The sequence below is a fragment of the Balaenoptera borealis genome (assembly GCF_965194805.1).
Source record: "Balaenoptera borealis genome assembly, chromosome: 9".
NCBI lineage: Eukaryota > Metazoa > Chordata > Mammalia > Artiodactyla > Balaenopteridae > Balaenoptera > Balaenoptera borealis.
In genome coordinates, this window is record NC_138873.1 from 68,564,460 (window position 1) to 68,591,608 (window position 27,149).

Genomic DNA, 27,149 nt, shown 5'->3' on the forward strand with positions numbered 1-27,149 from the left:
CTCTCACTGTCACGGCCTCTCTTGCTGCAGAGCACAAGCTCCAGACACGCAGGCTCAGTAGCTGTGGCTCACGGGCCCAGTTGCTCTGCGGCATGTGGAATCTTCCCAGACCAGGGCTCGAAACTGTGTCCCCTGCATTAGCAGGCAGATTCTCAACCACTGCGCCACCAGGGAAGCCCTAATGTATCATTTAAAGCTTGTGTTTCCTTATTTATTTTCATTTTGGTTGATCTGTCCATTGGTGAAAGGGAGGTGTTAAAGTCCCCTACTATGATTGTGTTACTGTGTATTTCCTCTTTTATGGCTGTTAGCATTTGCCTTAAGTATTGAGCTGCTCCTATGTTGGGTGCATAAATATTTACAATTGTTATATCTTCTTGGATTGATCCCTTGATCATTATGTAGTGTCCTTCTTTGTCTCTTGTAATAGTCTTTGTTTTAAAGTCTGCTTTGTCTGATATGAGAATTGCTACTCCAGCTTTCTTTTGATTTCCATTTGCATGGAATATCTTTTTCCATCCCCTCACTTTCAGTCTGTATGTGTCCCTAGTTCTGAAGTGGGTCTCTTGTAGACAGCATATATATGGGTCTTGTCTATGTGTATGTCTTTGGTTGGAGCATTTAATCCATTTACATTTAAGGCAGTTATCGATATGTGTGTTCCTATTACCAGTTTTTAATTGTTTTGGGTTTGTTATTGTAGGTCTTTTCCTTGTCTCATGTTTCCTGCCTAGAGAAGTTCCTTCAGGATTTGTTGTAAAGCTGGCTTGGTGGTGCTGAACTCTCTCAGCTTTTGCTTGTCTGTAAAGGTTTTAATTTCTCCGTCGAATCTGAATGAGATCCTTGCCGGGTAGAGTGATCTTGGTTGTAGGTTTTTCTTTGTCATCACTTAAAATTTGTCCTGCCACTCCCTTCTGGCTTGCAGAGTTTCTGCTGAAAGATCAGCTGTTAACCTTATGGGGATTCCCTTGTATGTTATTTGTTGTTTTTCCCTTGCTGCTTATAATATTTTTTCTTTGTATTTAATTTTTGATAGTTTGATTAATATTTGTCTTGTCATGTTTCTCCTTGGATTTATCCTGTCTGGCACTCTGTGTGCTTCCTGTACATGATTGACTATTTCCTTTCTCATATTAGGGTAGTTTTCAAGTATAATCTCTTCAAATATTTTCTCAGTCCCTTTCTTTTTCTCTTCTTCTTCTGGGACTGCTATAATTTGAATGTTGGTGCGTTTAATGTTTTACCAGAGGTCTCTGAGACTGTCCTCAATTCTTTTTTTTATTTTATTTTATTTTTGTGTGTCTGTGCACACGCATCTCAGTGTCACTTTTTTTTTTTCACACACACACACTGTATTTTATTTTTACAAGAGATAAATAGACTGACACCAAGCATTGTACATGGATGACCACAACAAAAGCAACAATGATTGCAATTACCAAACATGAAACACACTCATACTATGTCATAATATTGACATTCAGTCCAGTAATCCTCCACTGTAACAGCTCCTTTACTTTGCAGTGAAAATTGATTTGTATATTCTTTGCCTCTGAGTCCTTGTGGGATTTTTTTTTTTTTAATTCAGACAGAAAGTCACAAAAATTATACTCATCCTCATCAGTTCACTCAGTCCCACATAATTAATTTTTTTTTCATCTTGATCTTTTGTTAGCACTTTTATGAGTTCATCAGTTTTTCATTAGAGTTCTGAAAATGCTTATTCATTCAGTTCAGCAGTACAGTTAGTTACCAGAAACCTGTACTTTTCAGAGTCTTTTCCATGAATTCCTTGAAGATGAAAACCTTTTATAGGAACATATTTGCAAAAGCATCAGAGTACACCCAGAACTGTCTGTAAATGACAAAAGACTTGAAAATGACCACAGTTAAAGATTTGATGAAAGTTCATAATAATGCAGTTGACAAGAAAATTAGTTATTTCTGAGATACACATTTTAAGGTAATAACTAGGATTATGACTTATAACATTATACCAGAACATATAAGATTTTTAGAAATTTCATGTAATGTCTGAAACATTTATATTAACATATTTCCATACAAATAACCCAATGAAAGTTTAGTATTAGTTGTTTTGTTTGTTTGTTTTTTTATACTGCAGGTTCTTATTAGGCTTCAATTTTATACACATCAGTGTATACATGTCAATCCCAATCGCCCAATTCAGCACACCACCATCCCCACCCCACCGCAGTTTTCCCCCCTTGGTGTCCACATGTCCGTTCTCTACATCTGTGTCTCAACTTCTGCCCTGCAAACCGGCTCATCTGTACCATTTTTCTAGGTTCCATATACATGAGTTAATATACGAAAAGAAAATATATGAAAGAAAAATATACTCTTTTTTCTTTATTCTGCTCTGCAGTAGTTATTTCCAGTATTTTATCTTCCAAGTCACATATCCGTTCTTATGCTTCAGTTATTCTGCTATTGATTCCTTGTAGAGAAATTTTAATTTCATTTATTGTGTTGTTCATCATTGTTTGTTTGCTCTTTAGTTCGTCTAGGTCCTTGTTAAACGTTTCTTGTATTTTCTCCATTCTATTTCCAAGATTTTGGATCATCTTTACTGTTATTACTCTGAATTCTTTTTCAGGTAGACTGCCTATTTCCTCTTCATTTGTTTGGTCTGGTGGGTTTTTACCTTGCTCCTTCATCTGCTTTGTATTTCTCTGTCTTCTCATTTTGCTTAACTTACTGTGTTTGGGGTCTCCTTTTCTCAGGCTGCAAGTTCGTAGTTCCCATTTTTTTTGGTGTCTGCCCCCAGTGGCTAAGGTTGGTTCAGTGGGTTGTGTAGGCTTCCTGGTGGAGGGGACTGGTACCTGTGTTCTGGTTGATGAGGATGGATCTTGTCTTTTTGGTGGGCAGGACCACGTCCAGTGGTGTGTTTTGGGGTGTCTGTGACCTTATTATGATTTTAGGCAGCCTCTCTGCTAATGGGTGGGGTTGTGTTCCTGTCTTGCCAGTTGTTTGGCATAGGGTGTCCAGCACTCTAGTTTGCTGGTCGTTGAGTGAAGGTGGGTCTTAGTGTTGAGATGGAGATCTCTGGGAGAGCTTTTGCTGTTTGATATTACATGGGGCCAGGAGGTCTCTGGTGGATCAATGTCCTGAACATGGCTCTCCCACCTCAGAGGCTCAGGCCTGACACCTGGCTGAAGCACCAAGGCTGTCAGCCACCCAGCTCAGAAGAAAGGCGAGGAAAAAAAAAAAAGAATGAAAAATAAAATAAAGTTATTAAAATAAAAAAATATTATTAAAAATAAAAAAATAAAAAAGTAATTAAAAAAAAAGAAAGAGCAACCAAACTAAAAAACATCCACCACTGATAACAAGCACTAAAAGCTATACTAAAAAAAAAAAAAAAAAAAAGGACAGACGGAACCCTAGAACACATGGTAAAAGCAAAGCTATACAGACAAGATCACACAAAGAAGCATACACATACACACTCATAAAAGGAGAAAAAGGAAAAAAAGATATACATATATATATAAAAAAAAGGAAGAGGGAAACCCAGTCAATAAAGAAATCTACCAGTGGTAATAAGCTGTAAATACTAAACTAAGATAAATATAAAACCAGAAACAAATAGATGCAGAAAGCAAACCCCAAGTCTACATTTGATCCCAAAGTCCACCGCCTCAATTGTGGTATGATTCGTTGTGTATTCAGGTATTCCACAGATGCAGGGTACATCAAGTTGATTGTGGGGATTTAATCCGCTGCTCTTGAGGCTGCTGGGAGAGTTTTCCCTTTCTCTTGTTTGTTTGCACAGCTCCCGGGGTTCAGCTTTGGGTTTGGACCCACCTCTGTGTGTAGGTCGCCTGAGGGCGTCTGTTCTTCGCTCAGACAGGACGGGGTTAAAGGAGCAGCTGATTCGGGGACTCTGGCTCACTCAGGCCGTGGGGAGGGAGGGGTACGGATGGGGGGCCAGCCTGCGGTGGCAGAGGCCAGTGTGACATTGCAGTAGCCTGAGGCACGCCGTGTGTTCTCCTGGGGAAGTTTTCCCTGGATCACAGGACCCTGGCAATGGTGGGCTGCACAGGCTCCTGGGAGGGGAGGTGTGGAGAGTGACCTGTGCTTGCACACAGGCTTCTTGGTGGCTGCAGCAGCAGCCTTAGTGTTTCATGCCCATCTCTGGTGTCCACACTGATAGCCATGGCTCACGCCCGTCTCTGGAGCTTGTTTAGGCGGTGCTCTGAATCCCCTTCCTCACGCACCCCAAAACAATGGTCTCTTGCCTCTTCGGCAGCTCCAGACCTTTTCCTGGACTCCCTCCCGGCTAGCTGTGGTGCACTAGCCCCCTTCAGGCTGTGTTCACGCCGCCAACCCCCGTCCTCTCCCTGCGATCCGACCGAAGCCCGAGCCTCAGCTCCCAGCCCCCGCCCGCCCCGGCGGGTGAGCAGACAAGCCTCTCGGGCTGGTGAGTGCTGGTCAGCACCGATCCTCTGTGCGGGAATCTCTCCACTTTGCCCTCTGCGCCCCTGTGGCTGCACTCTCCTCCGTGGCTCCGAAGCTTCGCCCCTCCGCCACCCGCCGTCTCCGCCAGTGAAGGGCCTTCCTAGTGTGTGGAAACTTCCTCCTTCACAGCTCCCTCCCAGAGGTGCAGGTCCCGTCCCTATTCTTTGTCTCCGTTTTTTCTTTTTCTTTTGCCCTACCCAGGTACGTGGGGAGTTTCTTGCCTTTTGGGAAGTCTGAGGTCTTCTACCAGCGTTCAGTAGGTGTTCTGTAGGAGTTTTTCCACATGTAGCTGTATTTCTGATGTATTTGTGGGGAGGAAGGTGATCTCCACGTCTTACTCTTCCGCCATATTGAAGCTATCTCTAGTTTTTTTATACATTAACTTTTCTCGTGTCTAATTCAGTTACACACAAGTACAATTTTAAATTGTAGTAATAGTTATAGAGATCCTTGTCTTGTTCCTGATTTGAGTGGGAATGTTTCTAGTGTTTCTTTAAAGTATCATATGCTGTCTTTGAGTCTGAAATCTGTTTTATCTGATTCAGCAAGTGTATGTTTGGTTCTATTTTACTGAGTCATTTTACTTTTAATCAAGAATAGGTATTCAATGTTTTCCAATTGCTTTTTATCTACTATAGATAGAATACTGTTTTTTTTTTTTCCTGCTTAGATTTGTTTATTTTATGTATTAAATGGAAATATATCCTAACACTGAAGCTTTCTTTTGTTCCTGGGATAAGCCCTACTTAGTCTTAATATATTATTATTAATTTACTTTTTGAAAAGACTTTATTTTTGGAGCAGTTTTAGGTTCACAACAACATTGAAAGGAAGGTACAGAGACTTCTCATCTGCCTCTAGCCACCACACATGCATAGCCGTCGTCTTTGGTAAAGTCCACATTTTTTCTTTAATGTGACTAAGCCTGAACTGGGATAATTTCCCATTTGCAAAGTTCTGTTTCTGCTAAGTTATTTCTACTAAGTTGTCTTTCTTCATTTCCTGCTTGTCTGCCTCTGTCCACTTCTCCACACCTTTCCCTTAGGGGTAGTTAGTTATGTCCCCTGCCGGGTTGTATGTAGTTAGGATGTAGTGGAATACCATGCAAGGAGTCGATCTTGAATGGTTTTAGGAAATTATGCTTGATTAAAAAAAATAAGCAAGACTCCATCCTCCTCTTTCATCTCACACACTCAAATTAAAAAGAAAAAAAAAAAGTAAAAGGAAAGGAAAAACAAAAGACCTAATAATCTCTTAATAGTTTCTAGCAGTGAATTTATTGCTTTTCTCTGCTTGGAGAAATTGGAGTCATTTCACTTTCTCATGTCCAGTTTGACTGCTTTATTAAAATTCTGTGGAAAATATTTTTACAATGATTTATTTATTACTCTTTTGAAAGTAAAATATTTGCTATGTAGGATGAAAGAGTAATAAATGTGAAGATCTCCTCTCTAATAACTGTTGAGAGGATTAAGCAGAGAATTACAAAAGCTGTTTTTTTTTTTTAGTACATTTAATTTCAAGGCCATGTACTCATCTAGTTTAATAAGGATTTTATAAATATTCATCTATTATTTTCTTGCATACTTTGCTAGGTAGGAAGTTTAGGTTTTATGTATGTATGTATTTCTTCTGGCATTCAGATTTACTTTCTAGGTATTGCCTTTTCTGTCTTTTCTTAGTTTATCCTGAAATATAAATTTATGGTTCTTGTTTGTCTAAAACTAGTAGTTCATAAAGAAAATCTAGCCATAAAGTGTGTTATTTATATATATAAACGTTATATGACTTTATCAGTGTTGTATTGTTTGTATCACAGTAAAAGAAAAAGTAGGTTTGAGAGTTTGTTAGTATAACTGTGGTTGAAGAGAAGAAAAGAAACTTGCCTAGATGTGAAGAACTGTTCTTCACACATAGAGGTTCTCAATGATTATGCCTAATTTTTTTATGTAATTATAGATATAATGGTGAAACTATTTTGGTTTAAAGGCAGACACAAGATGAAATGAGGCTAACTTTATATATTCTCATATTTCTAGTGTTTATTTTTGTATTATCTAGCCTATTAATATGTCATTCATCATTGAAATTGAATATGGCCTGATGGATCCTTTCAATCTCATTCATTTACCATTTCAGAGGAGAATTTAAGAAAATCACCATAATGCATAATAAAGAGAATTCTTAATTGCTTTGGTATAGTGAGCCTCAAGATTTATTGTCCCAGGAAACTTCTTTTGGGGTAGTAAATCTTGTTCACTGAAACATGAAGAAATCATTATATCTGGGGCCAAATATATTTTAAACATTTCTATGGACTCACAATTGTTATATGGGGAAATTTCTGTATGTTTGCTCAGTATAAGAGCTTAAAAAGTTTTTTACAATTAACATCCAGGAGATAGGTATTAGTAGATTCAGAAGAAAAAATAATTATTGGCCTCTAAAGTGATTAGGAGGCAGTTTCTTTTCTAAAAAAATCTGATAGATTAATTATTCTAATCAACTGTGGTTGTGAATTTACTACAGGTTGACTTATCACACAAGTGTCTTCAATTTCAACTGAAAACTTTTTTTTTTTTAAGTGTATAACTCTCATCAGTGTGAGCCAGTATTTTGGTATTAATGTCTGACCTAGTAGTTTTATTAGAATTTTAAAATGAAAGATTGAAGTTAAATAATAGCTTTTGCCCTTTCTAGTTGCATAGAAAATTAAGTGAGCCTTCTATTGATCATTGTTGAAATGATGGAGGGTACTTAGTTGCAGCACAAGTAACTTTTATAGTACATCTTTTTTTTTTTTCTAAAGAAAAAAAATTCACTGCCCTCATCACATTGCTTGAAGAGTATAGATAATTAACAATTTCAGGCTTTCTTGAAACCTGCAATTTGTGTTTCAGTTCTCCCCCAAGAACTGAAAAGATGATTATAAATTAGAATGGACTTTGAGACATGGTTGTGAAAATGTAATCTTTTGAGTGGATTAGGAAAACCAGGGACATACATTTTTTAGTTAGATTGTATTTCTTGGTTATCGAACACACATCTAGTCATTTTTATACCCCAAATAGAGCCAGTCTTACCAAAAGTAAAATATAAAAAGAATGTGTCATTGTTGAAGGATTGCAATAAAATTTTAAAATAATTTATAAAATTTCTAGGAAAATAGACTTGGGGCTCCTTATTTTATGTGCTTTACTACTTATGGCAGTAGTAAATATATTTGAATATATATTGTATAATGTTTAGTCATAGAAATTTTGTCTGTGATGATGACCTCACAGGGTGCAAGTGAAGCACTGAAGAACTTGATTGGATTGTAGAGTCACAGATTAACTAATCCTAATATGTGGCATAATCCTGTCAATCTAATTAATTGGGTGTGGTTTTACAAATACTTTCAGAAGTCACTTTAGAGAAGCCTTAAACTCATCAGTTCCAGTATTCTTGCTAATAAGGCTTAAGATTCTGAAGACAAACACATGAGAAAAAATTGTAAATCATAGGTGTGATTCTGGTGCATGGATATCTTCCTTGACTTGTGACAGGGTTACGGCATCATAGCTTAGCTTAGCCAACCTTAAATGTGCTCAGAACATTTACATTAGCTTGCAATTGGACAGAATCATCCAACACAAAGCCTACTTTGTAATAAAGTGTTGAATAGCTTATGTAATTTATTGAGTACTGTTTCAAAAGTGAAAAACAGAATGGTTGTGTGGGTACATAAGAGTTCTACGTGTATAAGTTGTTTACCCTCATGATGACTTGGCTGACTAAGAGCTGTGGCTAGCTGCCACTGCCAGCATCACCAGGGAGTATAGTACCGTATTTTACTAACCTGGGAAAAGGGGAAAAGCTCAGAATTCAAAATTCGAAGTACAGTTTCTAGTGAATGTGTGTATCACTTTCAGACCATCATAAAGTTGAAAAGTAAGTAGAACCATCATAAGTTGGGGACCAGTTATATCTTGTTCTGCAGCTTTAAATAATGAAGTTTCATAATGTTATCAGAGGACTCCCTTGTTCACCCAGAACCATGTTTTCTGTACCTTGTTTTACCAAATAAGATGCTATTAATTATAAGACCATTCCCTTATTTTATGTACCACTGGATTTGAGAGACCTCTGCCAATTAAAATATGCTATATCATCAATTGTAAGATATATCCTGTTTTCAGAGATGTGAAAAAATATGGGCTGTGAAAAAGGCAAGTATATCTTTCCTGTTAGAGAGAGGGACTCCATATTTTCTCCATGCTAGCTCATAAAATTGGTTCAAATAAACCAGGTGTTTGAATAGATTAGGCTGAGATCAGAGCATCTATTTGTTTTTTACTTTGTTTTCCACCAGTGTGTGCCATCAGTCTTGCTTACTTTGTTAAACATGTGTGGAGGTTAGTGGGATATTTAAATCAAGTTTATATGAACACATGGAATGTGGCTATCATAAGTATGATGTGCAGAAGAAACATTTAAGAACAATGGTCATAATCAGAGCAATGTTGTATAGCCAGTGTTTTCTGGGAAGCAATAGTGTACTGTTACTATAGAAGACCAGTATAGAATATGGTTGACCCTTGAATTACACAGGGGTTAGGGGCTCTGACTCTCTGTGGAGTCAAAAATTCCAGTATAGCTTTATAGTTGGTCCTCTGTATCCGTGGTTCTGCATCCTTGGATTCAACCACCCACGGGTCATATAGTACTGTAGTACATATTTATTGAAAAATACCCACATGTAAGTGGACCTGCAGGATGGCGGCACACATGAAGAAGAAGATCATGACCCAAATGCTAAAGTCCTTGTTGTGAGTTTGATAGATGGCATTGAAAAATTAGGGTTAAAGTTAGAGTAGCTGGTGGATATGACCAGAGGATTAGGACTCTTTATACAAAAGCAGAAAGTAAAGTCTTGGAAATAGCTGTAAATTGCTATGAGAGTCTACCATCGAGATGGGGATTATGTGGAGGCATGTGTATTAGTTTCATGAGCTCTTTAAGCACCCCTTTTAGAAGTTGCCCTTTTCATTCTTTCTTCTTGGGGCTCTTTAATCCATGAGCCCCACCTGGCCTTCTCTGTTACTGTATCTGTTAGCGTAATAGACTCTTCCTACTTCAAACCTTCCTCTTAACGTCCTTTTCTTTTCTGTAGTTCATTTGAAATGCTAAGAAGTCATTTTAGAAAAAAAAGATGATTTATATCAGTGGTCCCCAACCTTTTTGGTACCAAGGAGCGGTTTCTGGAAGCCAGTTTTTCCACGGACACGGGGTGGGGAGGTGGAGGGGCTGGGGGATGGTTCAGGCAGTAATGCAGGCGACGGGGAGCGATGGGGAGCAGATGAAGCTTGTAGCTTGCCTGCCGCTCACCTCCGCTGTGCAGTCCGGTCCCCAGGGGTGGGGACCCCTAATTCGTATTATCCCCTTTTTCTTCTAAAAGTTTATAAAATATACTTTTGGGGGATACTTAAGGTAAGGAAGAACCGTACTCTATTAAATATCTGCTCTGGTTTACACGTGTTATAATAACAGCTGTATATTTCTTTCTTTTTTTAAAATTTATTTTATTTATTTATTTATGGCTGTGTTGGGTCTTCGTTTCTGTGCGAGGGCTTTCTCTCGCTGTGGCAAGCGGGGGCCACTCTTCATCGTGGTGTGCGGGCCTCTCACCACCACGGCCTCACTTTGTTGCGGACCGCAGGCTCCAGACGCGCAGGCTCAGTAACTGTGGCTCACGGGCCCAGCTGCTCTGCGGCATGTGGGATCTTCCCAGACTAGGGCTCGAACCCGTGTCCCCTGCATTGGCAGGCCGACTCTCAACCACTGTGCCACCAGGGAGGCCCAACAGCTGTATGTTTCTGAATTAAAATCTTATGGTAATTTGCCATGTTTGTTGAATTATAAACCAAAAGAAAATATGTTGAAGACATTAAAGGAATAGTATCATTATCTTTTATTTATTTATTTATTTAAATTTATTTATTTTTGGCTGTGTTAGGTCTTCGTTGCTGTGCTCAGGCTTTCTCTAGTTGTGGCGAGCGGGAGCTACTCTTTGTTGCGGTGCACGGGCTTCTCATTGTGGTGGCTTCTCTTGTTGCAGAGCATGGGCTCTAGGCTCGTGGGCTCAGTAGTTGTGGTTCCCAGGCTCTAGAATGCAGGCTCAGTAGTTGTGGCGCACAGGCTTAGTTGCTCTGCGGCATGTGGGATCTTCCCAGTCCAGGGCTCGAACCCGTGGTTAACCTGACACTTTGAGCTTATTTTCTTAATCTATTGACTTTTTTAATGATAGTATATTTGACTATGTTTTTAGGCGCTTAAAATACAGGAACAATTAGGTGTGATACTTAACCTCACAGAGATTACATTTGAATAGAGGAAGTTAAACTGTTAAATGTCGAATCATCTTACTTCTGTACAGACAGAATGTTTTAAAACTAATAGGCTGTGGGAGCACAGGTGGGGGAGATAGACTTGGATGGTGAAGGGGGGTGGAGATAGGATGAGTTAGTTATTGCTTATGTTCAGAAATAAGCCTAAGAGTGTTGTTGTTGTTGTTTTTTTTTGAGGAACTGGAGGAAAAAAAAATATGGCTACCCCCTAATTTTGATGGAATGACCAGAAAAACCAAGCTGTAAAAGAACCAAGAATGTATTGATAGTAGCTTTTAGTCCTAGCTGTGTGAGGTGAGATAACTAACTCTACTAAATCCAGATGTATGGCACGAGGAGGTTCAGCATACCTGGATGTTACTTTTTGCTGTCTGAGAAGATAGGAATTTAAGTGAAAGCCTTATATAATATGTTTAGGATTCCTTTTAGGCGTATTAGACCAGACTTCTTTATACTGTAGAGTACACAACCTCTGTATCCTTGTTTGGAAATAATGAGAGAGTCTCCCCCAACTTGACCTGTGGGGTTCCCCCCACCCATCTTTTAGACTGATTTCATCTAGGAAAATAAATGAAGTTTTAAATACCCACATTCCTGGGTCACCTTTTCTAAATCTTGGTGTATTGTAAATCAGTGTTTTATCAAGATATAATTAGAATAGATTTTATTACTGATTCTAGGAGGTTCCCAAAGAGACTTTTGAATGTTATTTTCAAGTAGAATATTGAATGACTCATAGTTTTATATACTTAAGAACAAGAGTAATAAATCTAGGATGGCGATATTTTTAGTTTAAGCACATTGCTTTTCCAGTACGTAAAATCTACTTTGCTTATTAGTCTTACCTCTGAAACCTATCATTATGTGTCAAATATCCCATCATAAGCTATGGGCTTCTTCCACTAGTTCTATCCATTCCTTTTCCTCATTCACAAGGATTTTCCTTTCTTTCTCTAGTTGTATCCTTTGCCTTTCTTTTTGCATGTCCTTAGAATTCCTGATCTTAGCCTAGGAACTGAATGCACATTTATGTCTGCATACGCTATATACACGTGTGCACCCTGTGAGAAGAAGAGCATGACTCACTAGGCTGAAGTAGGATGAGGCCTTTCTGGGAGAGAATATATAGGTAGATGCATAGAAGAGAACTAGTAAGAACTTTAAGTTGGACATAGGAAGCTAATGACAATATAATTAATGAAAGCAAGTGTTCTTTAAAGGTGACATATAAAATTCTAGTGAACTGTGTAATTTCTTTGCTGCACTAAATTGTTGATGAATAACAGTAAGTATAGGAAATAAAACCACTGTAACAGAGGTATAGCATATTTTGCTATTTTGTTCCTGACATATTTTTTTTAATTGAACTATAGTTGATTCATAATATTGTGATTTGAAGTATTTCATACAGTATTCTAGATATAAATCTTAGGTCATATTTTTAAATGACTTTGAACTTTCTGTGCTGTCTTAAAATTGATATAAAGAATAAGGGAAATGTTAAATGCTCTTTATATTGTGGAAAAAAAAGTTTATTTCTTTTTTTTTAAACATCTTTATGGGAGTATAATTGCTTTACAGTGTTGTGTTAGTTTCTGCTGTATAACAAAGTGAATCAGCTACACATATACATATATCCCCATATCTCCTCCCTCTTGCGTCGCCCTCCCACCCTCCCTATCCCACCCCTCCAGGTGGTCACAAAGCACGGAGCTGATCTCCCTGTGCTATGCGGCTGCTTCCCACTAGCTATCTATTTTACATTTGGTAGCATATATATGTCCATGCCACTCTCTCACTTCGTCCCAGCTTACCCTACCCCCTCCCCATGTCCTCAAGAGCATTCTCAACGTCTGCGTCTTTATTCCTGTCCTGCCCCTAGGTTCTTCAGAACCATTTTGTTTTTTTTTAGATTCCATATATATGTCTCAGCGTACGGTATTTATTTTTCTCTTTCTGACTTACTTCACTCTGTATGACAGTCTCTAGGTCCATCCACCTCACTACAAATAACTCAATTTTGTTTCTTTTTATGGCTGAGTAATATTCCATTGTATATATGTGCCACATCTTCTTTATCCATTCATAACAAAGTTTATTTCTTAAAGTCTCATTCCATTTTTCTGGTACTTTATTAGATAAATGACATTTGGTATCCCAGTATGGGTTGTCCTCATCCAGAGATATTCAGTGTCTATTAAAGTTCTCCTGTGTGGTGGCTAACTGTGTCACTTTACCCATTATCTGACAGGGCACCTACGGCATCATTCTACAGTCTGCCACTTCCTGAATAGCCTCTTGGCAGTAATGCCCAACAGGGGAAGTCAGATGCTTTCCTTCTGAGGGGTATGACTTTGAGGACAGTTTAAATTGTATCAACTAGAGAAATACAGTGACAAAAAGTTACTGTAACTATGTCAGGCAAACTGCATAGTCCCCACAAGACTGCCCTTACTTAGACACTGGCTGCAATTTTGGGGGTCCCCAGGGCCACCTTCACTTCAGATCTGCTGGTTACAAATTCTGGGGTCCCTCAGGGACTCCCACAGGTTTGATAATTTGTTAGAAGGCCTTAGAACTCAGAAAAGCACTAATATGATTACAGTTTTACTGTAATGAAAGGATACAAATTAAAATCAGCCAAAGGAAGAGTCTGGTAAGTTTTACTGTAGCAGAAGGATATAAATTAAATCCAGCCAAGGGAAGAGCCTAAGCCTAGTAGGGCAGAATCTGGGAGTGGCCCAAATTCTCTTCAGGGATTCATAGATGGTGTTACCTACTCCTGGCTAAGATGTGTGACACTACTCAGAGTATTGCCTGCTGGGGAACCTCACCCCAGCCTTTGGTGTCCAGAGTTTATATTGCAGATCAGTGGCACACTACCAGCATGGCCTGACCTTTAGTGAGTGTTCAGTCCCTCCCAGAGTTTTGGGCTAATATATTTAATCTCTAGTTCCTCTGGAGGTTAGAACTGACATGGTGTGTTTCAAAGCCCCCATCATAAACCATATTGTTAGACTTTCTGGTGGCAAACCCTCCAGGCAGGCAAAGATACTCTTGTCAGGTAGGGCATTCCAAGGGTCTAGAGATCACCTCCCAGTAGGGGAGGGCAAAGGCCAGACCTCTCTTTGGGTAAAGTTAATTCTTCAGTACACACCTGTTCAAACAGAGGATGTGTTTTTGAATGAGATCCATTGTTCTGCAATTTACCAGATTGCTCTTTGTTTGAAAGTCTTAAATTGTATTTTATAAGTAAATTTGATTTTCCTTTATGCTCACATTGCAAATATTTAATCTCTTCTTTGGTTTCTTTATCTCTCTAATTTTTGTCCCTTTTCTTGTGACATTCAGACAGCCATTTATTTAGTTTGGTTTTATTTTTATTGCATCACTTACGTGTTTATGGCTAAGTATCCATTCTATTCTTGTATTCCTTCTAAAAGTGCTTAATATTCTTCCAAAATTAGTAGGTCATGCTTTTCTACCCATGAAGGAAATGCTCACCTGTACTTCATAGCAGCTGCAATCTGGGTAAACAATCTGGAAAACATTTAGGAGAGGTTGCCCTGAAAAAAAAAAAAAAAAAAAGGAACTTTAAAAACCAGGCTAAGGAAACTTGGACTGCAGGCAGTGAGGAGCATTCAAAGATTTTTACACATGACTGGTACAATAAATTGTTTTAGAAAGGCAGTTCTGGCAGTAGTGAGTAGAAGTAGTTTCTAGGGGAGAAGAAGTTAACCTACAATCACGAAGACCAGTTAGGACCGCGTTACTGTTCTTCCCACTGGAGATCATGGAGGTAGTAAGGGACGGTTTGTGAGGCAGTTATTAACCATGAATGATGATTTTAGCTTTTAAAAACAATCTTACCCCTTTAATAATGTGTGTATGCGTTAGATCAACAGCCTTTAAACAGCCCTTAAAATTTTTTATGCTTTCATTTTATACAGCTTCTTGGGATAATACATTCCATGTATTTTCGGCCTGACCTATACTCACTGACTTTTTTTATCAGTCCTCTCACTGTGCTATTCACTTTATTTTTATTTAGCACGTGTTTGTTGAAGTGAGAGCTTACCCTGCACCAAATTGCTGTAATAGATACTGAAGATACAATGATAATAAGATGTGATTCCTGACCTCAAAATCCCCACAGCTCAGTTTGGTAGTTGGACAATTAAACAGGAAAATCCTGTGATGGAGGGGAGCGCTGGGTGCTATGAGGGTATGTTGATGGAGTATATAACCTAGACTAGAGACTAGGAGATTTCTAGGAATGTGACAACCTAGTTTAGAAAAGCCATCAAGAACATGGACTCTGGAGCCAGAATGATTTTGGATTTTACTTCCTTGCTTTGTGACCTTGGGCAGGTTCTAAGCTTCATTCACCTTTAAAATGGGGATAATAATGGTCCCTAATTTCATAAGATTGTTTTGAAGCTAAAATGAGTTAATAGAGTTATCACTCGGTATCTGCAGGGGACTGGTTCCAGGACCCCTGTGATGCCAAAATCCTGGATGCTTAAGTTCCTTATATAAAATAATGTAGTAAAATTGGCCCTCCATATTTGGGGTTCCACATCTCCGGCTACAGAGAGCCAGTCGTATATGTAAAATGCTTAGAGCAGTGTCTGGCATATGGTATTATATGTGTTACCTCTTCTTCTGCTCCTTCTCTTTTTCTTATCTTCGCCCCCCCAGTGGATAATTAGTACTCAATAAACATTTGAATAAAGCCGTGGATGATAGATGAAATAATTACTTTTCTGTTCTCTCAGAAGTCTTTAAGCATCTCCACTAAAAGCACTTACTATGTGAAATGACTATTTTATGTGTGTTTAGGTCCATATTAACCAGAAGTCATAAACTGGTAGGTCCCAGAAAGATTAAGCTCATGTAAAACTTAAAAAATACTGAGTTTGTTTGTAGATGAAGATGTGCTCTCCAGTTTGTCATAGTTTTTACTAGTCCCCATTATCTTATAACCAGTCCAGTTCAGGTTCATGGCCTGGTACCTACAGGCATTTGAGTTTGGGACCTCCACACTAGATTGGACACTAGCCCTTCCAGGATAGAAACTGATTGATCTCTATTAAATCTCAAACTCTTGATAGAGTGGCTGTCAATTATTGGCACTAAACAAATGTTTGTTGAGTGAATGAATGATTTCTGAATTATGAGATTAAAAAGAAAAACTGGAAATCTGGCAAAAAGAACTTTGATTGTTCCATGAGGGTGAGTTGACTTCTACTTTGTGAAATTGTGAGGGAGTTTTGGTAGAAATAAGACTAACAACCACCAAAAAAATAAAGAAACTGTATTTCCTAGAGAAATTTTGCTTTTAGATTTTCTGATTTGTCAAGTGGGATTCACTAGAATTATTATGCCTAATTTTAATTGCAATAATACAGGTTAATGAAAGAGCCAATGATAGTGTTCCAGAAGCTATTTATATTTTGATTAGCTAACTTTAATTATATTGTCGTGTAGGCATCACTGGTAAAAAATAGAAATCAAATCATTGTTTTTAAAAGAAGAGAATGATATCGGCTTTTTGGTGAGCAAGAAATGTGAGTTTTGTAGTGTGATTTTGTGCTGATTAGAGGAGTATTTAGGGTACAGAAGCATTGAATAATCTTTAACTAAATTAGGAGTTATACTTTGGGAATGGAAAAGAATAAATAGTAATAACCAGGTGGGCGGAAGTTTCCATTTTGGGGGGATTGGTAAAACTAAACCTTGAACTTTAGGAGAACTGTGAAAGCACATTAAAAAAAGTCAACAGGTAGAAGCTACTGTATTGAGTATTCTCAGGCAATCAGCTGAGGCTATGTGGGGAACATCTGCTCAGAAAATGTCTGATGTGAGTAGAATAGTCCAGAACAGAAAGGTGGAGATAGTTTATTCTTTTCTTGTTTTAGAAAAGAATATTATTTTTCTACACTATGCTGAATTGATGTTGCCAATTTGCATTCTCAATTACATTGCAGATTCATTTCCTTCTTCATTGTAGTCTTAAGCTATCATTTTGCTTATTTCTAAAAGGTTCCTTTCTATGCTTTGTAACTTTACAGTTTCTCTTTTGTTTCTTAGGTTTCTAATTTCAAGCCCTTTTGCATTATCTTTCTCTGCTTATGCATTTATAATGATTTGGTTTCCAATTACTTCCTGATTCATAGACATATAAAATACCAATTCAAAGTCAATCACCTGGTTATAAGCTTTGTCAGTTCCTCCAGTCTTTGGTTAATGGAAAGTTACATGCCTTCTGCAGGGTATTCAGCTAATGAGATTATATTCATAGGTAAGCAAATTTAAATCTTATAAGTAAAAGTTCATGAAATATCCTGCTTTATTAATAACTATTTGATATATTATGTCTACTATATTACCTTTTATCTAATTATCTTCTAATTTTATCTGGTGGAAAATAATCAAGAAAATTGTAGTTCTGAAACAATGTACCGTAGGATCTTTACCTGAGATTGGGCACATTGAGGGTGGTATGGCCATAGACATCCTAGGATCTTTAGGATAGTTCACCACATACTCCACCTTAAAGCTTCTCCAAGGTGTTGTAATTAAATATTTTTAAAGTAAGATATCTTTAAAAAAATTTTTGCTAGATGTGTTTTAAAAACATCTTTGGTAATTTAAGTAGAACTGTGTTTCTGAAGAAAAACTGGAAGGGAGAAATGGCTAATTACATCATTGCCTTTGATAGCTTTACTGTTAAATTAAAATTAAGGTATTATTTAGGCATATTGGCCTAGGTTGGATCCCCAGTATCCCTAATGCCAACTGGGTTTCTGGCATTGGTAGGCAGTCAGGAAATATCTTCCTAATGAATGCTGGATGAAATTTTATTTTTATTGAGATGTTGTCATCCAACAAATTAAGAAAAACAGCACTTCTTATGTAAGAATACAAGTGTAACTCATAAATTTTACTTAAAATATATTGATAGAAGAGGAAAAAAACAGACTAGCTTAAGAGTATAGGACATTTTATCTTGGAATATAACATCAGAGACAAAAAGGATACCAAAGTGAGTTTTAAAATCATCTGATGTTTAAGTTATTAAAATAAAACCTAACCTTTCAAGCCATGCTATTTTAACTAAGTATATTCAGCCTCTTTTTGACTTCTTGATAACTATTCCTCCTTCCCTAGAAGCTGTGCCTAACTTAAACTCTTTTCTCAAAGACTGGTCATCATCCTTGCTGAACTCAACTTTTCTGTGTTTGGTTTGCTCTACTTGTAACCCTGGCTTCTCCATTTCTTGGAAATTTTCACTCATGACTTTCTTCTGATTTGGTCACTTTCACTTTGGCAACTTATCCTTGGCTGTTACTCCTACTTTAATATTTTAAATTCAGACATACTGCTTTCTAACCACAACTTACATCTTTAAAAACTGGTGAGATGCCTCATCAAGACATTTCATCAACTCCTCCGCCATTTGTGAGCCATAGATGTTCCTTCTTCAACTACGTCTGGGTCTTGGTCTTAGTGGGAGTGGTCTTCTTCATTGGGTGTACAATCTCAGCCAAAGTGGCTCCTTCTAGTATCTGTGATTCCTAAATTCTCTAGGGTTGCCCATAGTTTCTTAAGGTGGAAGTTGATATCATTGATTTGTGACCTTTCTTCTTTTCTAATTAGTCATTTAGTACAACAGATTTTCCTGTGACACACTTTAGCTGCATCTGTCATATATCCATCTACTGTATTTTCATTGTATGAAATACTTTAAAAATTTCCTTTTGACTTCTTTCTTTTTATTCATGGGTTATTTGGAAGTATGTTATTAAGTTTCTAAACATTGGGGGATTTTCCAGATATCTTTCTCTTACTGATTATTAATTTAATTCATTGTGGTCAGGGAGCATACTTTGTATGACTTTGACCTATAAATGTGTTGTGTGCACTTGGAAAAGGAAAGTATTTTCTCCTATTGTTGGGTACAGTGTTCTATAAAATGTCAAATAGGTCACGTTGTTTCATTGTTGTTACAGTCCTCCATATTCTTTCTGATTTTCTGTCTACATGTTGTAAGTATTTTAAAGACATCTTTACCGTTGCTCTTTGATTCCTCATTCTCTTCCTCCTGACCCCCGCCACCCCAACATCTCCCCTTTTGCCTTTTTGTATTTCAGTTGGAAAAAGTGCTACACTCTTTTCTTCTTCAAGTTCAGTGATTCTTTTCCTTTGTTCTATCCAGTCTGTGGATAATCCCATTGATTGTCATTCCCATTGATTAGCATTCTTTTTCCTTGATATTATGGTTTTATTACTTGCATTTCCATTTGTCTTGTTTTTTATTATTTTCAACTCTTTGGTGAAATTCCACGTTTGCTTATGCATGTTTTCCACCTTTTCCTTTAAAATGTTAAAGTTATTTTAAAATCTTTGTTTGATAATTCCAAAATATGGGCCATCCCTATGTTTTTTTCTATTGACTGCCTTATCTATTGAATGTAGGTCATTTTTTTCTTGCTTTGTATGTGTGTGTGGTAATTTTTGATTGGATGCTGGGCATTTTTTTCTGTATGAACAATATATACTGAGGTAGATGTCTTTGTGCTTAGTAATGGGCGTACCTCTCCTTTAAGTTTAATAAGCTTCATTTGCTGGAGGCGGGGTTAGTGGTTGAATAATCTGTATTTGACATGGGTTTGTATTGCTATATAGTTATCTTCTGTGCTCCGAAGACTTCAGATTCCTTAAGCAGATGACTTCTGTTACTTGAGCTTATTGAGAGAACTGGAGTATAAAATGGGTTTTCTCCAGTGTTCCTGCTTCACTTGTAGCTTTCAGTGGGCTCTGCTTGCCTATACCACGTAGTGGTCTATTTTTGTGCTCTTGCATTCTCCCTCATATGTAATTGACTGTTTCTTGTCATTCAGTGCCTGATTTGTGCAGACTGTGGGGTTTTGTTAGTTTTCCTCCTCAAGCCTTGCTGTTAAGCAGACCCTGAGCACCTGAGTCTCAGGGATGGGTTTCCCCTCAGTGGGCTGACCTCTCCCTCTTGGCAGCTGAATTTTGCCTTGCATAGGTGGGATGTTTTGGCAGGAGCAAGTTTTTCTCCTTTTTATCAATATACTATCCTTGGACCAAGGCTGTTTCTGGACCCGTGTGTAGCTGCAGACGACTTTATCCTCAGATGGCCTTTACTTCATATCACGAAGGGTCTGGAAAGGATTTTATGTCTGTTTGCAACTACGATGAGGCTTTCTCATCTTTCTTGTCCTACCTCTGGTCTTTCCTGTGAATCCTGATAGAAACCTGGGGAATAGAGCTAGTGAGTAGGTTTGGAGTCCTCTTGTGTTTGGGACTTCCAGGGATTCTATACTGTTATACTAACACACACTTGGTTTTTAAGAATTGAACAAACTTTCAGTTTTACTTTGTACCCACTTTTGTGGCTGCCATTTTTTCCTCTTATGCTCTTCCAAAGGTGAATGGGTTCATGTGTCTCATCTTTCTTTGGAGGGCCTGGGATTCAGTTTACCTGATTTTGTGGAGACCTCAACCCTCTAAACCTTAACAAAAGCTATGATTTTATAGATTGTCTGCTTTTTAAAAATTTATTGTCAGGTTAGACATGTTTTACACCGTAAGTAAAAGTGGAACTTCCCCATAAAAAGCTTTTAAAAGATAACCTTAGGGACTTCCCTGGTAGCGCAGTGGTTAAGAATCCGCCCGCCAGTGCAGGGTACATGGGTTCGATCCCTGGTCCGGGAAGATCCCACATGCCACAGAGCAACTAAGCCTGTGCACCACTAGCCCGCGAGCCACAACTACTGAGTCCGCGTGACTAGAGCCCGTGCTCCGCAACAAGAGAAGCCACCGCAATGAGAAACCTGCGTACTGTGATGAGAAACCTGCGCTCCGCAAAGAAGAGTGGCCCCCGGTGGCCGCAACTAGAGAAAGCCTGTGCGCAGCAACGAAGACCCAACACAGCCATAAAGAAAGAAAGAAAGGAAGGAAGGCAAGAAGGAAGGAAAGAAAGAAAGAAAGAAAAAGAAAAAAAAGGGGTAACCTTAAAGGTGGTGAACACTTTGAAGATTATGAATACAGACCTAAGGAATGGATGAGGGGGGAAAAACTTTGCTAATGTTATTCAGACAGTACTTGTAGCTTAAGATAACATCTGTAGTGACGGTCTCATGTATAATTTGAAGTATGCTATAACTCAGAGACAGCAGTGAAAATAATGGAAATGTGTTAAGTGACTTTAAGTATTGGCTCTAACGATAAAGACACCGATATATAGAAGATGCTCATAACAAGTTTGGATAAATTTTCTTTCAGGAATTATGATTGGAAAAAAGCAATATTTTAAATTTAACATATTATTTTATATATGTGATTTCTTTCTTTTTAAAAAAAAATTTATTTATTTATTTATTTATTTTTGGCTGTGTTGGGTCTTCGTTTCTGTGCGAGGGCTTTGTCTAGTTGTGGTGAGCGGGGGCCGCTCTTCATCGCGGTGCACGGGCCTCTCACTATCGCGGCCTCTCTTGTTGCGGAGCACAGGCTCCAGACGCGCAGGCTCAGTAGTTGTGGCTCACAGGCCCAGTTGCTCCGCGGCATGTGGGATCCTCCCAGACCAGGGCTCGAACCCCTGTCCCCTGCACCAGCAGGCAGACTCTCAACCACTGCGCCACCAGGGAAGCCCCTATATGTGATTTCTGATATGAATAAATGAATTATATAAATTTGTTATATAAATTGAGAAAATTTTTCGATTTTATTGCTGAAAAAAACACCCGAAGAATTTTACCTCCCTTTGTATGTATCTTATTCATATAGTACATGCTACAATACATTTAAAGTCTGTACTTTTTAAATGATGATTGGAGGACCTATATACGTGGGAAGTTTCAGAAGTCTTTGAGGCATTTGTTTCAGAGAGTCAGAGACTTTCTCTGGTTATTTCCTTTTTTTTTTTTTTTTTAAATAAATTTATTTATTTCTTTTATTTATTTCTTTTTGGCTACATTGGGTCTTCATTGCTGCACGTGGGCTTTCTCTAGTTTTGGCGAGCGGGGGCCACTCTTCGTTGCAGTGTGCGGGCTTCTCATTGCCATGGCTTCTCTTGTTGCGGAGCACGGGCTCTAGGCGCATGGGCTTCACTAGTTGTGGCACGCGGGCTCAGTAGTTGTGGCGCCTGGGCTTAGTTGCTCTGCGGCATGTGGGATCTTCCCAGACCAGGGATGGAACCAGTGTCCCCTGCATTGGCAGGCAGATTCTTAACTACTGCGCCACCAGGGAAGTCCCCTATTTCCTTATTTTTGATTAAAGTCTGATTGAAATCTGTTCTGAGTGATTTTACTTTTTTAGCTGTCTGACTTGAAGCTAGTCACTTAATTGCTGATGGTCTCAGTTTCCTTTTCTGGTGAAGTGAATAGTAATATAAAATTCAAAATTATACATCTCATGAGGAGTTGTGTGTTCTGAATGATGTACATATATTAAGAACCAAGCACAACAACACTTTATAGTAGGTCTTTAATATATGCTAGGTAATATTGTATATGTATTAAGTAAAGAAAGAAATATTGTCTAGAGTAATCAATAAGCAGTAAAACGAGTGAAAACAAGCAGTATTTCTTCTTTTGACCTAAGAAGTTTCAAGTCCCTTAAATTCTCTGATTCTTAAAAAGTTAGAGTAAAATAAAAAAGGAAGTTACTTTCATTTCTGCAGCAGGTAACATCATGTTATCTAGAGTCTTGCCAACACTATACTTTATACTGTTAACTTTATATATACTTTATCTACAGGGATGGTCCAGTATATGAATCGGAGAAAGATGGTCTAAGAATGGAAAAGCTATGTTTACTTGCCGTAAATGATGTACCTACAATAAAAGAACAAATTGTTTAACCTTTGAAAAATGTTTTTTAAAAAGATAATTGTGGCATTTTGTTTTTATTGCTTCATTCCTCAGCAGGATTTTATGCTATGAATTTAGTAGGTTACCTTTTCTTACATGATGAAGTACAAGAATTATCAATTTTATACATTTTTTTTTCTTGTTTGACCCTTTACCCATCATTAGTTCATTATAAGAAATCAGTACTTTTAATCCATATTGAACTTTTACTTCAGCAATTTCCTCCTCAGATGGGTAGGTCATTTAAACCTATGAATGAATTGGAGATCAATTTCAGATTTGGTCTGAAATTTTTACCTATTTGGCCAAACTCTGGATAATATGGCTCTAGGAGTCCCAGTCTGCAAGCTCCCCACTTTTTTAGTGTCATTAAGACGAAAGAACAAAACACAACAAAAGAGAAAATATCAAGAGCATTACAGTTGAAAAAAAATTGTGGTAAAATATGCATAGCATAAAATTGACCATTTAATCATTTTTAAACATACATTTCAGTGGCTTTAAGTACATTCACATTGTTGTGTAACCATTGCCATCATTTATTTACAGATCTTTTTCATCTTTCCAAACTGAAACTCTGTACCCATCAACCGCTAACACCTCGTTCTCTCCTCCCCAAGACTCTGTAATTTCTGTCCCCATGAATTTGACTAAGGAGCATTACAGCTTTAAGGAAGTGTAGATTATTCAAACTCAAATTGGTCTTAAAGCAGTTAGAAACTGAGATTGCTCTTACTTTTCTTTGCTGAACTGCCCCCAGTTTAGAGAAATTACAGATTTCGAGGAATGAAATGGCAGAGAAGATGAAGTCACAGTTTGGGAGGAGAATCACAGATCTTGTGGCATGTGCAATATGCTGGAAATTTTGGTTGTTGCTTTTGGAATGCAAATCTGCCTTTAAGTGTAGTGGTTTTTTAGAGGATGTGATTGTGATGAAAGATTGTGATTGACTAACACACAGCATATCCAAAATTTTGGTGGAACATATTTGAATCCCAGAACTATCCTAAATGTTTTTTGGCAGTTGGCCAGACTCTGGGTAGCATGACATTATTACCTGGCTCTGTGAAAGTATCTTCTGCTCTCTTCCCTGAGATGCAGAAAATCAGTGTGTAGGTCCTCACTCAGTGATGCATATGTTCAGTTCTTCAGAATAATATAAAAATCCGTGGAAGAGAAGCGTTTAAAACTACTTGTTCTGAACTAATTGGAGAGCATTGGATCTGTAACTCTGCTTTTCAGTAGATATGGCATTGAAAAAACTTGTTATTTGTATTTCATGCTGTGTATTCCTTGCAATGCAATTTTTTGCTTGAAAAAAATGTAATAAAGACAAAAAATGAGGCAAAAAGTAGGAGAAAAAGAAAGGTTAAATTTTTCTGCTTGAAGGTTTGGGGAAAACACAGATAATGCATTTTGGGGCTGTGATCCCCATGTTTGAGCTAGCTTGTTTTTACAGATTCTCAGAGAATCTTATCCCGGCTCCATCTATCCCCAAACAAGAGTCTCTGCTCTCTCCTTTTTTGTGTATGTTTATTTTTATTCCCTGTATTTATTACTTCCCAGAGTTTCTACTTTGGTTTTGGTTTTGGCCTATGCCTTCCTTCCTTTTATGCTGGCTCAGCAAAGTGCATTTAAAAATATGTTCTATAACTGGAAGTTTGTACCTTTTGACCACCGTCGTAAGATAAATAAGTACTAGGGATGTAATATACAACATGACTAATATAATTAACACTGCTGTATGTTATATATGAAAGTTGTTAAGAGCGTGAATCCTGAGTTCTCATCACAAGGAAAAATATATTTATTTTTATTTTGTATCTCTATGAGATGATGGATGTTCACTAAGCTTATTGTGGTCATCATTTCATGATGTATGTAAGTCACATCATTATGCTGTACACCTTAAATTCATACAGTGCTGTATGTCAATTATATCTCAATAAAACTGGAAGAAGAAAAAGTTTTTTTTAATATTTTATCCATCATTTTGGTTATTGTAGTTAGGACTGTTGTTCGAGATATCTAGCCTGCCATGGAATGGAAACCTGCATATATTAAAAAATGATCTTACAATATATTAACCTAGATCCCTCTGGATCACCCCTCTCCCCCATTTTGTATTTCCATTTTTAAAGCTTATGTATTAAGAAGTTCTTATAAAGCTTACAAAAAATTTAAAACCTTTTAAAGTGATTATTGTGTTTCTAAAAATTTGTGTGTTTATTTTATAGCTACTTGAAGGAAATTTTGCCAAAGAAGTCAGCCATGAAATGGACGGTCTCATTTTCCAGCCCACTGGAGTAAGTACCTTTGTCTCTGTGTGCATGTGTGTGTGTAGTGTGTATGTATATCCATGTACGCCCATGCATGTATATATAAAGTACATTTTCCTTAGATATATTTACTTAGGATTGATTACTGCTATAATCACTGCTTTTCCTTAAAACCAATTTTCATTATAAAATAAAATATTTCGTTTATACTAAATACATATAATAGTACAATGAACAGTTGTTTGCTTTTCACTTAGCTTAGGAAATAAATATGGCTGATCATTATTTTTCAAGGAAGTTATTAGTCTTTTAATATAATTAGTTTTCTTACTACTCTTGCAGAATGAATGTTATGTTTCTTTACTAGAAATCTACCAATAACCTTATATAAATAAATGCTTATTTCTTTCTGTAGCCCAGTATATCTTTAAGTATTAATATTTTTAAAACTTCATTTTGCCATGGATGAGTAAAATTCAGAGTTATCAGTATTTGAAGAAAACCACAGTTCTTTGCATATTTATTCCATGTCAGATTTCTGAAACTCACTGAAGAACTTTTCACCAACTTAATGGTCAAATCACATATTTGGAGTAATTATGTTTTACTGATGGTAAGGTTTCTCTCCCTCCACATCATTGACGTTTTTGGCCACATAATCCTTGGCTGCGGGGAGCTGTCCTGTGCGTGGTAGGATGTTTCGCAGCATCTTTGGTCTGTACTTACCAGGTGCCAGTATTACTTCTCCCTCCCACCCCTCCAGCTTGTGACAACCAAAAATACACACGTTCACTGCCTCATTTCCCCTGAAGGGCAAATTTGCCTTCACTTGAGAACCTGTGCTCTGTGGGGCAATGCTTTTCAAAAATGTGGCCTGTGGACAAGGTAGCATTAGCACCACCCAGAAAGTTGTTATAAATGTCACTCACCACAGACCTACTGATGAGAAACTGCTGGGAATGGAGTCCAGCAATTTGTGCTTTCGCAGGCTTTCCCAGTGACTCTGATGCGTTTTCAAGTAGGAGAACCACTGCTCTTATAGGAAAGAGTTGTATTTCATGTGCCACACCTTGTCATAAGCTTCATTTTGCCTTCACTAACTCTATCCTTAGAAATTAGGGTGCAGGCTAGTTGTCAAGTTATGTAGAGACACATCAAACTGGGTACCTGGAGAAAAGGGAAGGAGGCTGTAATGTTTTTGAACATTATGTATTACACACTGTATTATATATGCTTTACGTATATAGTAAAACTCTGCTATTATGCAAATTTAGGTATAATGTGGTATGTGATTAGCTTCTGTCTTCCTCCCAGCCCCCCTTGCCAAACAGGTGGAGGGAAAAATCTTTTGTGGTTGAAGGAGGAGGAGATGGAGGAGAGTTAGAGGCTGGGGACAGAAATAGTAGAAAATACTATTTTAGGAAGATAGACATTAGATCTTTGAGTTCCAGTATTTTCTAAGCCTAATCTCCCTGGATTGAAAGAAATAAAATCTAATTATAACAGGAATTACAGTGTTTCATTCTGTTAAACTAATGGTGGTTCAGACCCATGCATGTATGAGATTTTGGTATATATAAGAGAAATGGCCTGACAGGTGAGTCTTGTGATATCTAGTGTAGTAAGTTGGTTTATCAGTCTGTCCCTCTTCTAGTTACCACACTTGTTATTAGGATGACTTCATAATTGATTTTCTTAAGTATTTGTGGACATTTGGTTTAACATAAAAGTTTCAATCAGTTTGTCAGGTTACCCAAAAATTCTTGTTGGGAGTTTAATTGGAAACGCTTTGAAGTTAGATTAATTTGGAGAAAATCAGTGTTTTTACAATGTTAAATTGCCTTCTCAATGAATAAGGTAGAGCTCTTTTCAGGTCTTTTACTGTTCTCCAATCCAGTTTAAGTTTTTAATTGTTATTGTTAGTCTAATTTCTAGATATATTATTTTCTATTTTTACAGTAAATGCTATCTTTTAAAATTTGGTACTTCTAGTGTATTGTCACATTGTTGACTGACTTATGTTGTTGGTTCAACAGTCTTGCTGAACACTCTTAGTTCTAACAGTTGTCTAATTTTATATATTGTCCAGGACTTCA

At 37.6% G+C, this 27,149-nt stretch overlaps 1 protein-coding gene across 4 annotated transcripts in view; it reads left to right on the forward strand.

Annotated features, from left to right (window-relative positions):
- Positions 1-27,149, forward strand: part of RNGTT (RNA guanylyltransferase and 5'-phosphatase) — a 327,759-nt gene that overhangs the window by 96,772 nt on the left and 203,838 nt on the right. For all 4 annotated transcript variants that reach the window (XM_082405977.1, XM_082405974.1, XM_082405975.1 and 1 more), the window contains exon 12: positions 25,012-25,080. In XM_082405977.1, the coding sequence (XP_082262103.1) occupies positions 25,012-25,080 (69 nt within the window). The remainder of the gene's footprint in view (positions 1-25,011; positions 25,081-27,149) is intronic.